Source organism: Morus notabilis, unplaced genomic scaffold, assembly GCF_000414095.1.
Source record: "Morus notabilis unplaced genomic scaffold, ASM41409v2 Scaffold195, whole genome shotgun sequence".
In the NCBI taxonomy this organism is placed as follows: Eukaryota; Viridiplantae; Streptophyta; class Magnoliopsida; order Rosales; family Moraceae; genus Morus; species Morus notabilis.
In genome coordinates, this window is record NW_010360717.1 from 126,732 (window position 1) to 140,605 (window position 13,874).

Consider the following 13,874-nt stretch of genomic DNA (forward strand, 5'->3'; position numbering starts at 1 on the left):
GAAGGTGATTATCACTGATTCTGAGGAATTAGTTTTTATTTCTGATAGGAATCAAAGTATAAGTAATGCATTGTCTACAGTTTATTCATTAGCACATCACGGTTGTTGCACATGGCATGTGTCTCAAAACATCAAGAGTAATTTCAGATGTAGCGGTGTTCTGCCATTGTTCTTTAAAACCGCTGAGGCCTACCGCATTGACGAGTTTTCTGTCTTGTTTGATGAGTTGTCTGCAAGATATCCCAGTATTGCTAGATACCTACAGGAGCAAGTTCGTTTTGAAATGTGGTCTCGTGCTCATTTTAAAGCAGGCGGGTCGAAGTTTCTAAAACTAAAACATTATTAACGCCAAGTGTGGAAAAAACTCTTCGTGAGAGGCACAACAAAGCGGGATTTCTAACGGCCACAAGACTTAATACTGTTGAGTTCCAAGTGACAGGTGGAGAGGCCACTGCAATTGTTAACATTGGAGCAAGGAGTTGCACTTGTCGTGTGTTCGACCTTGAGCAGATACCATGCGAGCATGCAATATCATGTTGTAGAGAAGTAGGAATGTCACTCTATGATTTATGCTCAAAATACTACAGGACAGAAGTTTGGGCTCTTGCGTATGCTGAGACAATCTATCTTGTGTCGGATACTTCGCAATGGGATATTCTGAATCACGTAAAGGAAGTTCACCTTCTTCCACTGCGAGTTGTACCAAAGAGGGGTAGGCCGAAGCAAAAACGCATTCCCAGCATAGGTGAGTTCACACGAAGACAGAATCGATGTGCTAGGTGTGGGCAATATGGACACTATTAGAAGAAATGTAAGAACGCACCGATGTAATCATAACTTATAAATTTTGGTGTTACAATGTATTTACACTTATTATATTCAACGGGTTGTAAAATGTATTCAGCAGGTTATTATGGCTTTGGGGAAGCTTATATTTATGGGGAAATGCTGCCCAAATTTTTACACAATAATATATATACGGTGGCAAGGGCGCGCGCGCGCGGGGTGGCACTGGCGACCAGAACTGACTAATATAGAAAACAGACCATAACCGACCAACCAAGCAAGAACCGACCAAAACAGACCAAGAACAGACACTTGTAAAAAATTAGAAAACATACATTTTTTCATATTTTTTATACTTTTTGGGTATTAATAAACATTGTAGTTTATAAAAGTGAAAAAAAAATTGGTTAGAAATGAGAAAACCTAGAACAGACCAAGAACAGACCAAGAACAAACCAAGAACAGACTCTTGTAAAAAATTAGAAAACATACATTTTTTCATACTTTTTAGACTTTTGGTCTGTTCTTGGTTTTCTCATTTCTAACAAGAACTGACTGAACCGACCATGACCCAACCGAACCGACCCAAAATCCCCGCAGAACCGACCAAACAGACAGAACCGACCAAAACCGACCTGAATCGACCAAGAACCGACTCTGAACTGACCACCAACCGACCACGAACCGACTTCACCTAGAACCGACCAAAACCGACCCCTCTCGACAAGAACCGAGTAAGAACCGACCACCAAAAACGACTTAAAACCGACCTAGAACCGACTGAGAACAGACCAGAACCAAAACCGACTAAGAACCGACTATGAACAGACCAATGTTGCTTATATTAAGTTTTTGTTCTTGCAAAAATATATAAGAAAAAGTAAAACAAGAATATTACCTCAGCAGATTCCGTTGCCTCGTCGACAACTGTTCAGAAAATGGCCGTTTTAGTTGAGGAAGAAGAGCTGGTTTTTGATGCCATTTTAGTCGGATTTTGGTGAGTAGGTGGTCAGTTTTTGTGGTCGGGAATTTGGTGAGTGGTCGGAGTCGGTTTTTGGTCAGTTTTAGTGGGAAGAGAGTCAATTTTTGATGAACGGTCGGTGTTGGTGAGGTGGTCGGTCGGCCGAGACGAGAGAGATCGGAGAGTGGATCGAAGAGAGAAAGAGAGAAATAGGTGAGAGGAAAGCCGGCGGTCAGTCGTGAGGTTGGTGACTGATCGGAGAGAAAAGCCGGCGGTCGGCGAGAGGTGATCGGAGAGAAAAACCGGTGGTCAGTCGTGAGAGAGCTCAGTCGGGAGAGAGAGGGTCGAGCGGTCGGTTTCGGGGGGAAGAGAGGGTCGAGCGGCGGTCGGTTTTGTGAGGAATGAGATTTTTGAAAATGACCTAAGACTAATAAAACCCATTTTTTATCACATAAAATATACGTCATCATTTTTTTGTTATAAAAAAAAACTGGTCTATTTCTTCAAATTCTGATTTGCTCCGGTCTCTTTTATCAAATTTTCTCGGGTGAAAATTGCAATTGAATTGAACTACCAGTCTAACCCCAAATTCCGTAATCTTGCCCGGCAAGAATTTCAACGGTCTCGGAGATCCTCCATAGCCAGATTCTCGAGAGAAGATCAAGAGAATGATATCCGACGGAATCGACGACGACGAGAAATGGCTTGCCGAAGGCATCGCCGGCATTCAACACCACGCTTTCTACTTGCATCGCGCTCTGGTACTTCTTCTTTTCCCTCTTCGATTTCCCAATTCAATCAATTTCACATTCTCTCTCAAAACCCTAATTCTTTTGATTCGAGCTTCGTTTTTTTTTCTCAGGATGCGAACAATCTTAGGGAGGCACTGAAATTCTCCGCTCTGATGCTATCGGAGCTCCGAACCTCGAAGCTTTCGCCTCAAAAATACTACGAACTCTGTAGAACTTCTGATCGCTCAATTGATCTCTTTAGACGATTCCCGTTCGTAATCCAAGGTTTGCTTATTGCGGCTTTTGTGTTTTCGTCGTCAGATATGCGAGCGTTCGACGAGTTGAGAATGCTGGAGATGTTTTTCAAGGATGAGAGCAGGCATGGCGTCTCGATCGTTGATCTTTACGAACTCGTGCAGCACGCTGGCAATATATTACCCAGAATGTAATTCATTTTGACCTCCACATGTTTTTTCTTTTATTGTTCCAAGACTTTTATTGTTCAGACGATAGATGTGAAGTTCACAAAATCACATTGCTCATCAATTGACAAGCCCGTATAGTTGTTAGCTGTACATGTTAAGCTCCGTTCTTGATGTACTAGGTATTTACTGTGTACGGTGGGATCTGTGTACATTAAATCCAAGGAGGCTCCTGCTAAGGATGTGCTTAAGGATCTTGTGGAAATGTGTCGTGGTGTTCAACATCCAATACGTGGGCTCTTTCTGAGAAGCTATCTTTGTCAAGTCAGCAGAGATAAGTTGCCTGATATTGGTTCCGAATACGAAGGGTAAGCTGGTTAGTTGGTTAGAAAGAAGCCCCTTGTTCCATTTGATTACTTTGTTGTTTGTATAGTCTTTTTGATATTGATAGCTAAAACATTAATTTGTAATACAAATTGTTGTATTGATACATGTCTAAGCTAAAAGAGAATAAATTTTGAGGCATGGAAGAGTAAGTATTGTTACCATTGTTATTATTAATATTGTGTTGTTGTTGTTGTTGTTATTTTTTTGGTGAAGATATGAGGTGACTTGTGTTAACTAATTATAATTATGCCACTACTTGCTTGCAGCGGTGATGATACCGTCATGGATGCTGTTGATTTTGTGCTGCAGAATTTCACAGAGATGAATAAGCTTTGGGTACGAATGCAGCAGCAGGTTCGTTTTGTATATGTTAATCTACGTCACACTTTTACATGCATAGCACCAGAGTACTTGCATGCCATGGAGATAAAAATGAACCACGAGGGCATGATTTTTGGCCATGCAGGTGTTATGGTGCTTGTGAATCATTCATACTCTTTGGCGATCCTGAGTTGAGGCCTTCAATTGGAATTTCTGGTCTGCAGGGACCTGGTGCGATAAAAGAGAAGATGGAAAAGGAAAGAAGCGAGCTTCGCGACCTTGTAATATTTTAAAGCTGAAACTATGAAGATATGAGAAGTGCTTAACACGTTTTGGCAGGGAAATCTTACCGTTCTGAATTGTCTTTGATAGGTAGGAAAAAATCTGCACGTTCTTGGTCAGATAGAGGGTGTGGACCTTGAAATGTACAAAAACACTGTTCTTCCTGGGATCTTAGAGCAGGTCTTATAAGCTAGCTTTTCTTCGTGTGTGTATTTATATGGCTAATCAAATTAGGCTTTCTGGTGATCTTTTGACGAATACATCCAAACTGGTTTGCTTGCAGGTCGTCAACTGTAAGGATGATATTGCTCAATTTTACTTGATGGAATGCATAATTCAGGTTTTCCCAGATGATTACCACTTGCAGACATTGGAGACATTGTTGGGTGCTTGCCCCCAGCTTCAGGTAAATACCATGTTTACGCTGAATGATTTTTCGGATTTTGAGTATCTAAAGGATCCTTCTTTTCGAAGCAAGAGGTGGGTGTCGAATTACAGCTATGCTATGCTTGCAATTACACTTTTTGAAGCAAGATGCATTGTTTTTTTTTTTTCATTTTCACTGAATCTCATAACTTTCAGTTTCTCAACTCAGCTCTGTATTCTTGTTGTATGTGTTGATCTTGATCTTGTCTTTTCTTTTTTGTTCTTGATAGGACTCGTTAATGATAGGCGTGGGAAGTTAGTTTGTTAGTAGAGGTTGTTAGAGTGTAACTGATTGGTAATAATTGTTTGTAGTTTGTAAGAAGGGGATTAGTATTATAAGAGGGAGATTAGGAGTGGGCGAGGGAGGATGGTCAGATTTGTGGAAAATTGTGGAAACCCTGGGAGAGTTGGTGGTCTTTCGAATACCACCATTGTTAGGGTTTGTTGGATTGTACTCAAATTCATCAATCTTCTTCAATAAAGATTCCTCTTTTTAGTTGATCTTTCTATGTTCTAGTTAGCGTCTTATCAATTCCTTTTCTCTTTTTTCTTCGTTTAAAACTATTTTGACTATGATATTACCTTGTTATGTAGCCGACAGTTGATACCAAGACAGTGTTATCTCAATTAATGGAGAGATTGTCAAATTATGCTGCAGCAAATGTAGAAGTAAGTAATTGATGGACTGTTTCATGGCTGATGCATTGATCTATTTGTACTTCTACATTTCGTTTAATGTGGCTGTTCTTACCTCAGGTATTACCTGAATTTTTGCAAGTGGAAGCTTTTACTAAATTAAGCACTGCCATTGGAAGGGTAAGCTGGCTATTTCCTTCAGCTAATTTGCATCAATTTTGTCTCCCAAAACGTAAAACTACAGCTTCTGTAATATCTCTTTTCAAGTCTTCCACAAGTTGGATTAAGAAGCTCAATGTAACTTTTAATTTGAAAAAAATAGTAAATTTATATGGGGAAAAAAGAAAATGATACAATTTTGTTAATGAGTTACAATAACCAGCGTAGCAGAAATTTTCTTTGCGGGGGACCTATAGGGTTACGATTTGCTCATTCATTTTCATTACTTAGTATGTATTTCTTTTCCACAAGTGTTGAATTTCTCTTTATTAAAGTATAAAACTATTGTTGGCCCACCTCCTAAAAGCTTAAGCTTTTGGGCTGGATTGGTAAACTAACATGGTATCAGAGCGGGAGGTCATGAGTTCAAACCCCCGTAATTGCACTCTTTATCCCCATTTAAAAATTGTCATGTGTTGGGTCTTTAATATATCTCGGGCTTAAATATTCACGTGTTGGGCTTTCCAATTAATTTACCCACACGATTGCCCATTGTCTAGCCCACACGCGAGGGGGAGTGTTAAAGTATAAAATTATTGTTGGCCCACCTCCTAATAGTTTAAGCTTTTGGGATGAATTGGTAAACTAACACTCTTATTGTAAGCTGATAGTAGATACGAATGTAGGTGATAGAAGCACAAGTTGACATGCCTATTGTTGGAGCTATATCATTGTATGTCTCTCTTCTTACATTCACTCTTCGTGTTCATCCTGATCATCTTGATTATGTTGATCATGTACTGGTAAGTTCATTAATCAAACTCATTTGTAAATTTCTCTAAAACATCACATGGTCCCAAGCTTCATTGCTCATTGTTGTGTTCAATCCGTTTTATAGGGAGCATGTGTGAAGAAGCTCTCTGGCAAGCCAAAGCTTGAAGATAAGAGAGCAACTAAACAAGTTGTTGCACTTCTAAGTGTTCCTTTAGAAAAATACAATGATACTGTCACAGCCTTGACACTTTCTAATTATCCCCGTGTTATGGATTATCTTGATGATGGAACAAATAAAGTCATGGCAATGGTTATTATCCAAAGCATAATGAAAAACAACACTTTTATCACCACTGCTGACAAGGTGTGCTTCTTATCTATCTGATCTAATTTGTCAACTTTTACCTTCGAAATGTCGTAAATATTCTCTTTGCAGGTTGAGGTGTTGTTTGCATTAATAAAAGGGCTCATCAAGGATCTGGATGGAACTTCTGTGGATGAGGTGCTTACAATAGGGATATTGTTTTTACCATACAAAGATTTGACTATTATAGATTCCTGTCGTAAATCTTCTACCCAGTCCATAATCTTTTTGACTTGATTTTCCTTTTCTTTTTCTTTCTCTTACCTGCTTTCGTTTTTCTTCTGCTATATCCTGCTACTTATAGCTTGATGAGGAGGATTTCAAAGAAGAACAAAATTCTGTTGCTCGTCTCATACATATGCTTTATAATGACGACCCAGAGGAGATGTTGAAGGTGAGCAATTGATGTTTCCAGATTTCTTACTCTATATCCTCTCTCTCTCTCTCTCTCTCAAAAGCCAAAACATGGAATTGTCTGACCCAAAAATGACACAAGGTTGTGGGTTTTTTATTTTTGGATAAATCTTCCTTTAATTATGATTTACCGGACGCAGATGATATGCACTGTGAAGAAGCATATAATGAGTGGAGGGCCCAGACGCTTACCTTTTACTATTCCTCCTCTTGTATTTTCTGCATTAAGGGTATGTATGTTTCTTGTTTCACATGGACCGCCCTTTCTTGTTTTCTTGTGTATACATTTTTCTATTTGATATAATATTGAGTGAAATTTAACACGACTTTGAACTGAGAAGAGCCAGGAGTGAGAATTTGACATCAGATGACTGTGACTTGTAATGACCTTGAGCCTTGTAGTGATATTAGACTGAGCATGTGCCCTGTTCATCCTGAGCATTGCTGGTCATTTATGTGTATTTCACAAAAATACGCTGGAGTTTCATTATTGATTACCTCATACGTTACATTATTCCCTTCAAGATTATACTAGTTTGAGGACTATTCAAAATGTTGTTTTTTACTTGCAGTTGATTAGGCGATTGCAAGGCCAGGATGGAGAGGTAGTGGGAGAAGAAGTGCCCACAACACCAAAAATAATCTTTCAGCTTTTAGATCAGGTAATTATTTATCTTTTTATCATTGTTGTTACAGACGGAGAATGTCTAATACCTTGGTTGAATAATGATAATATGGAGCGTATGTTCGCCCATCCTAATTTATAATTTGGAACAGTAATGAATTTGTGGGAGATGGTTCAAATTACCATCTTTGCACTTGCTTATGCTTTTCTTTGCAGAGTTGGCTTTTGCACCTATTTTATGGTTTAATCTGTTTAGCGAAACAATCTGAAATTTCCTTCTTTCTACTGCCTTCATCGTATTCTTGTATTCACTCACCCTCGGTTCTTCTATTTGGCAATGCTAGACAAAAGTCTTTCCTATGTCTTGTGCTTGTATCCTTACCTTCTTTATATGTGTGTTCAAATGTGCACATAATAATGATCTATTTAATTTCAGACCATTCAAGCTCTTTCTTGTGTTCCATCTCCTGAACTGGCATTAAGGCTGTACCTGCAGTGTGCCGAGGTATGTTATTTTTGATATTTGGAAAACATTCTGGGGAAATAAGGTTGGAACTAATATATTTGCTGAGTAAAATAGAAACATTTAGATAGAAGAGACATGATTTTCTTAATCTTTATGACATTGCATTTAGCGCTACAATATCTCTGTTTTGGTTTATGGATGATCAGGCTGCTAATGACTGTGATCTTGAGCCCGTAGCTTATGAATTTTTCACTCAGGCGTTTGTCTTATATGAAGAAGAAATTGCGGTAATTTTACACCTCAATCAAGCGTTTGTATCAATTTGTTCCATAGATTGTCCAGAAAAGTGACATTCGTCTGGCAACGAATCACATTACATGTTTGCTCCTTTCTTGTAGGACTCTAAAGCCCAGGTGACTGCCATACATTTAATAATTGGCACTCTCCAGCGGATGAATGTCTTTGGCATTGAGAATAGGGATACTTTAACACACAAGGCAACAGGGGTATAATGCTTTCTTGCATTATGTACTTTTTTAGACTGCTCTCAACTGTTTTAACTTGACTGATGATTTCCCTCTTGTCAGTATTCAGCAAAATTGTTGAAGAAACCTGATCAGTGTAGAGCAGTTTATGCTTGTTCACATCTTTTTTGGGTTGATGATCAGGATGGTATCAAAGATGGAGAAAGGTTCTCTTTCTTCTTAGTATTGAACTTTTCTTTTCACTATATACTACATGGATTTCTCGTCCATTATCTGTTCAAATAGTCATGTTGGCATGTTCTGCGTCATTTATGTGATTTTGTTTACAGGGTGTTGCTTTGTCTAAAGCGTTCCTTGAGGATTGCAAATGCTGCTCAGCAAATGGCCAGTGTTATTCGCGGTAGCAGTGGACCAGTGACACTCTTTGTTGAAATACTCAACAAGTCGGTAGTTTTGAGCTTGTACCTAATTGAACCTTGCACACACGACAACACACATGCTTCACTCATGTATTATTTTGTGGAATATACATCTGAATTGAGGGTTAACATTCACCAGGTACGTCTACTTTTTTGAGAAAGGTAATCCCCAGATCACCCCTGCTGCAATCCAGGGGCTGATAGAATTAATCAACAATGAGTTGCAAAGTGAGTCTACGATACAGATCTCGGATCCTTTCTTTGCAAGCACATTGCGATACATCCAGTTTCAAAAACAGAAAGGTGGAGTAATGGGTGAGAAATTGCTTCTATCAATGTTTGACTCCTAGTCGTTTGTGAAGTCCTAAAATGTTCTACAGCCACATTGTGTTTTGGTACTGAAGGGATTTGATTGGGAGGGGTTATATCCCCCTGCATTCTTCCATTGGAATTGGACACTTTTGTATAGCCATTTCACTTACGGTTATTTATTAATTTTATTAGAAAGAGGCTAGGACCATGTAGGTCTTCCGGAGGTCAGGCGAATGGTTCCTTTAGGTCTTTCCTTTTATGACAATGTAGGTCTATGAATATTTATATTTTGAAATAAAAATATAGGTCCATAAAAGTCACGGTTTCTTCATATCACATGCAGAACCTAGATGAGGATGATGATGGAACAATTTCTTTTCCAACCTTCCTTTAAAAAAAAAAAAAAATCCCCTTTTCAGCCTAAATAAGAGATGTTGAAGTGAGTTTCGAGATGTTATGGCAAGTGCCAAGTGATAATGTCTATCACATGCATCAAGCATGGAGAAAACCTTGAGAATACTATTTTGATGCTAAAAATGTGTGGTTACTTGGTGGCCACCAATGCCCTTGATCCTGAATCTGATCAATCCTTTCGTTACAATTGGTTCTCTTATAGTTCCCGCTTTCATGAAAGCTTTTATTTTGAAATAAAAAATGGGACCCACCAGATGGGTGGAGCCGGCGGTGGTCCCTTTGGCTTTACTATCACTGCCGAATGGCGCACTGAAAAATACCGTAGAATCTTGTTTTGTATTTTTTTTTAATAAAATAAAGAGAATTAAATATGAATTTAGTCTCTTTAGAGAGGATTTATTCCCAAGTTTTTTTTTTTTTTTTTTTTTTTTTTTTTTTTTTTTTTTTTTTTTTTAAATGTTATGCATATTAGGACACAGTGGTTAGGTTTTTGGAGTTGGTAAGAAATAAGAGAAAAAAAGCACATGGATATGAATGGTGATAGCTGATAGGTACTTAGGCCCCCCCATGTGCACTCTCACGTCTTGGATTGTGCTTAATTGCGCAATTAGCGGAATTATAATATACTACCAAAAGCTCTTGAATTATTCCGACAAATTCTATCTTGCTCATCACTCCACAAACGTTTTCTTTTTTGCAAAAGTTTTTTCTTTTTTATACTTACATTAAGAAATATTAATATATACTTTTTTATTTATATACTATAGAAATACACGCACCTTATCTTTTCTTTTTTCCTTCCTTTTCTTTTCCTTCTATCTCTCCTAAATAGAAATACACAATTATTGACAATTTCGTGGCACAGAAATTAGAACATATGGGAATATATGGGCCTGCCATAGTCATTCGCACGTCTAGAAGTTAAGTCTGTTAAACTAAAGAACATGACATCTAATTATAAGTAGGGTGGCCACGTTGTTCAGAGCCGAATGATACGAGTGGTTAATTTATTTTCTAGCGAGAAAAACAAATAAATAAATAAAAAAGAAATCATAGTATTGTTGATTTTGTATTGGACAGAAATAAAAATAATTCTATACAGTAAAATCACAAAAATAAAAAAAAATACGATGACACCATAATTTTGTAATTGAAAAAACAATTAACAAAAAAAAAAACACCATTGAGTTAAAGGGAAAAAGAAATCATAGTACTGTTGTTGAGTTGAGATAGTACATTGTTTTTGGATTGGACGGAATGAATAAGAATTCTATAAAGTAAAAATACAAAAAAAAAAAAAAGATGGCATCATAATTTTTTTTTTGAAAAATTAGATAAGAACAAAAAAATAAAAATGGAACAATTAATTAATTTCTTTTTGCTGAAAAAAATAAAAATATTTTTTGAGACAAAAAAGAAGTATTTGAATTTATGATATTGTGGTATATCCGTATATGTATGATATGGTGAGGGATTAAGGAAGTAAAGATATAGCTGGCAAAAGGTTGGCTTGGCGAGGTCAGCGAGCCCCTCAACCGCAATTTGATTCCTCCTTCTCAAAGGTCATCATCATATTCACCTTCATCTCTTTCCATTTCTATTCCATTTTCCGAATCTCTCTCTCTCTCTCTCTCTCTCTCTCTCTGCACCTGCATTCTAGGGCTAGGGCTTTGAAACTTCAACAGCATTTGCGATCTTCTTCTTCTTCCTCTTCTTCCTCTTCCTCTTCTTCATAATTTTATAGGGCTTTTTTTATGGAGTTTTTGGTGATCGTTTCTTGAGCATTTGTTGGTAGAGTGGAGATCTGGTGCTTCGAGGTTGGAGATGAGCGCATCGAGATTCATAAAGTGCGTCACGGTCGGTGATGGTGCTGTTGGCAAAACCTGTATGCTGATTTCGTATACCAGCAACACCTTCCCTACGGTCAGTCCAAACCCATTCTCTTATTTTTGTTCGCGACATTTCTTACAATCTTAGGTTTAGAACAGAAAAAAAAATCTTTTGCTTTGGAAGTTAATTGAAGCTTGAAATGTTGTTTTGAGCAGTGTATTTTAGTATTTTTCTGATGATGGAATGAATTGAGATTTTAGCTTTTTGATCGGAGCAGAATAGGAAAGTAAATGGTGATGGCGGTTTCAGTTTGATTACCGATTGAAAAAAAAAAAGGTTTTGGAACTTAATTGAAGTTCGAGATTCTGTTTCCAACAGCGTATTCTAGTATTTTTCTGATCAATTGACAATAAAACGAAGCAAGATTTTAACTTTTTGGTCGCAGTAGAATGGGGAGTAAATAAACGTTGATTTTGTTGTTCTTTGGGTCCTGCTATTTTTCGTCTCTTGGTTTTGAAGTGTTTTGAATGCTTTTATAAGAAATTTAAGTTGTGAAAGGTAAGAAATCAGATTTTTTTTTTTTGGGTAAAATTATAGTAGGCCGCTATACTGTTTCTTGTATGGGGATTTATTAAAATGGTTTAGTTACGATGCTCTCATCAGGCGTCACCTCTTAGGTTTTAGCTGCTCGTTTTCTCCAAAACTTAAAGACTTTGTAGAGATAGTTGTATTCACGGCAAATTGTAATTTGGGGAAGTCCAACTTGCAGGTCTAGAGGTAAAAGTAAACAAACGATCAGTCATCAAGGAAACATGTTGTGGGGTAGAGTGAAAACATATTGGTTTAAAAGGTTACAGATTTTAGAAAACATATATACTTACCACATATTACATTCAATTAAGTAATGTGTTTCATGCTTCAGACATCGGAGCCTGGTGGTTCCATGGTCTTGTGCGTTAGATTTTTGATTCTCTTCAGTGGATAAATAGTTAACAATACTCACTTATTGTTTCCCTTTCTTATTTTTACTTTTTCACTGAAAACAGGACTACGTGCCAACCGTGTTTGACAATTTTAGTGCCAATGTTGTTGTTGATGGAAGCACTGTCAACCTAGGATTATGGGATACTGCAGGTGACTATATGTCTATCCTTTTCAATTTACATGTTTGTTTCTGATTCAATGTCCCATCATCCCCAACCCCCTTTTTCTCTGTTTTTTGTTTCTGGGTTTCTATTAAGTATATGTTGAACAGGTCAGGAGGATTACAACAGATTAAGACCCTTGAGCTATCGAGGAGCTGATGTTTTTATACTTGCTTTCTCTCTCATAAGCAAGGCCAGCTATGAGAATGTTGCAAAGAAGGTGTTACTCTTTTTGACTAATATGTGTTACGGGTGATTTTGTTTTGTGTTTTTTTTTTTGCTCGACTATATTTGTGCCTGATAATTGATTTCTATCTCTTTCAATCGCAGTGGATTCCTGAACTAAGGCATTATGCTCCTGGTGTTCCAATAATTCTTGTTGGAACAAAGCTCGGTGAGAATTTTTTCCCAATGAAGTGTTTGTCATGTCTGTTGGCTTATTCTGCTCCTTTTTATATCTGAATCGTTTTGGATTAGCTTTTATCAAAGGACCGATGTGGATAACAAATTCCCTTTATTTGTATTTTTTCTTTGCTAAAATCAATTTAATGTTTACCTTAAGAAAAAATAGTTTAATGATTAATTAGATGCTTTAGGCTGGATTGTTTCCTGGCATTTCTGCATTAGATTTGCCATAACTTTTCAATGAGTCGGTTTGCTCAGCTTATGCCTTTTATTTGCAGATCTTCGAGATGATAAACAGTTTTTTGTTGACCATCCTGGTGCAGTGCCCATCACTACAACTCAGGTAAAGACTGCCTTTTTTCATGCTGCCTTGTCCCCAGTTGATTGTTTTAGTTCATTTATTAAATTTAAGGTATGTTTTGTTTTCTCCTTGAAGGGTGAGGAACTGAGGAAACTTATTGGAGCTCCTGCCTACATTGAGTGCAGTTCGAAAACACAGCAGGTATGTTTGCCCATTATATTCACGTTGTTTTTTTCTGCGGGAATTTGTTTTCTCCCCTCTGTATATTGACTGCTTTCTTCTCTTCTTGCACTGGCAGAATGTGAAGGCGGTTTTTGATGCAGCTATTAAGGTGGTACTCCAGCCACCAAAACAAAAGAAGAAGAAGAGAAAGGCTCAAAAGGCTTGCTCCATATTGTGATCAAGGGCAGAATTAGATTTGACCTAAAGTTACGATGACCTGCCAGCCTTTATTTGTCAGTCTGTATCGTTTACGTTCGCCAGCAGCGAGCCGTTGTGTATATTCTCGACTGACATTCTAGAGATTCATGTGAAAGATTTGGGATGTTTTGTTTTACTTTTTATTTTCTAGAGTGCGATTGATTAGAATTCCTTGTTAACAAATATGTACGCCTCTTTGAGTTTGTCTCATGTATTAACCAGTCACGAGCAAGATTCTTATTATCTTCCTTGGACAATTCATGATAGACTAAAAACTGTCTTCATTGTCTCTTTTTTTTAATTAATTATTTTTAAGCACTTTATCAACGGTAAAGGCAGAAAATTAGCTGTTCTTTGCGATTCCAAGCCAACCAACCACCAAGAAAGGA

At 37.5% G+C, this 13,874-nt stretch overlaps 2 protein-coding genes across 3 annotated transcripts; both read left to right on the forward strand.

Annotated features, from left to right (window-relative positions):
- Nucleotides 1-2,247: 2,247 nt before the first annotated feature.
- On the forward strand, nt 2,248-9,373 carry LOC21399074 (vacuolar protein sorting-associated protein 35B). 2 transcript variants are annotated; one of them, XM_024165036.1, is made up of 22 exons: nt 2,248-2,508; nt 2,610-2,706; nt 2,800-2,923; nt 3,083-3,268; nt 3,554-3,641; nt 3,833-3,889; nt 3,981-4,070; nt 4,174-4,296; nt 4,911-4,985; nt 5,073-5,132; nt 5,798-5,914; nt 6,010-6,249; nt 6,322-6,387; nt 6,554-6,643; nt 6,804-6,893; nt 7,236-7,325; nt 7,725-7,793; nt 7,961-8,041; nt 8,153-8,260; nt 8,342-8,445; nt 8,569-8,682; nt 8,798-9,372. In XM_024165036.1, exons 1-22 carry the CDS (start codon nt 2,416-2,418, stop codon nt 9,006-9,008), a joined length of 2,373 nt encoding a protein of 790 aa, XP_024020804.1. In that variant the 5' UTR covers nt 2,248-2,415; the 3' UTR covers nt 9,009-9,372. The 2 variants fall into 2 exon arrangements, with proteins under 2 accessions (XP_024020804.1, XP_024020805.1); XM_024165037.1 differs by having other exon boundaries at nt 2,453-2,508; nt 2,591-2,706; nt 8,798-9,373.
- A 1,472-nt stretch (nt 9,374-10,845) lies between these two features.
- LOC112091418 (rac-like GTP-binding protein RAC1) lies at nt 10,846-13,858 on the forward strand. Its single transcript, XM_024165055.1, has 8 exons — nt 10,846-10,946; nt 11,180-11,307; nt 12,261-12,348; nt 12,470-12,579; nt 12,690-12,753; nt 13,043-13,107; nt 13,201-13,266; nt 13,364-13,858. The coding sequence occupies exons 2-8, from the start codon at nt 11,209-11,211 to the stop codon at nt 13,463-13,465; spliced, it is 594 nt and encodes a 197-aa protein (XP_024020823.1). The 5' UTR covers nt 10,846-10,946; nt 11,180-11,208; the 3' UTR covers nt 13,466-13,858.
- The last annotated feature ends 16 nt before the right edge of the window (nt 13,859-13,874 follow it).

Bases quoted from the DNA above. Each gene is read 5' to 3' on its own strand.
- LOC21399074 (XM_024165036.1), top strand. From the start codon at position 2,416: ATGATATCCGACGGAATCGACGACGACGAGAAATGGCTTGCCGAAGGC. The intron at 2,509-2,609 runs GTACTTCTTCTT...TTTTTTTCTCAG, and splicing joins TCTACTTGCATCGCGCTCTG to GATGCGAACAATCTTAGGGA. The intron at 3,890-3,980 runs GTAATATTTTAA...TGTCTTTGATAG, and splicing joins GAAGCGAGCTTCGCGACCTT to GTAGGAAAAAATCTGCACGT.
- LOC112091418 (XM_024165055.1), top strand. From the start codon at position 11,209: ATGAGCGCATCGAGATTCATAAAGTGCGTCACGGTCGGTGATGGTGCT. The intron at 12,754-13,042 runs GTGAGAATTTTT...TTTTATTTGCAG, and splicing joins TCTTGTTGGAACAAAGCTCG to ATCTTCGAGATGATAAACAG. The intron at 13,267-13,363 runs GTATGTTTGCCC...TTGCACTGGCAG, and splicing joins GCAGTTCGAAAACACAGCAG to AATGTGAAGGCGGTTTTTGA.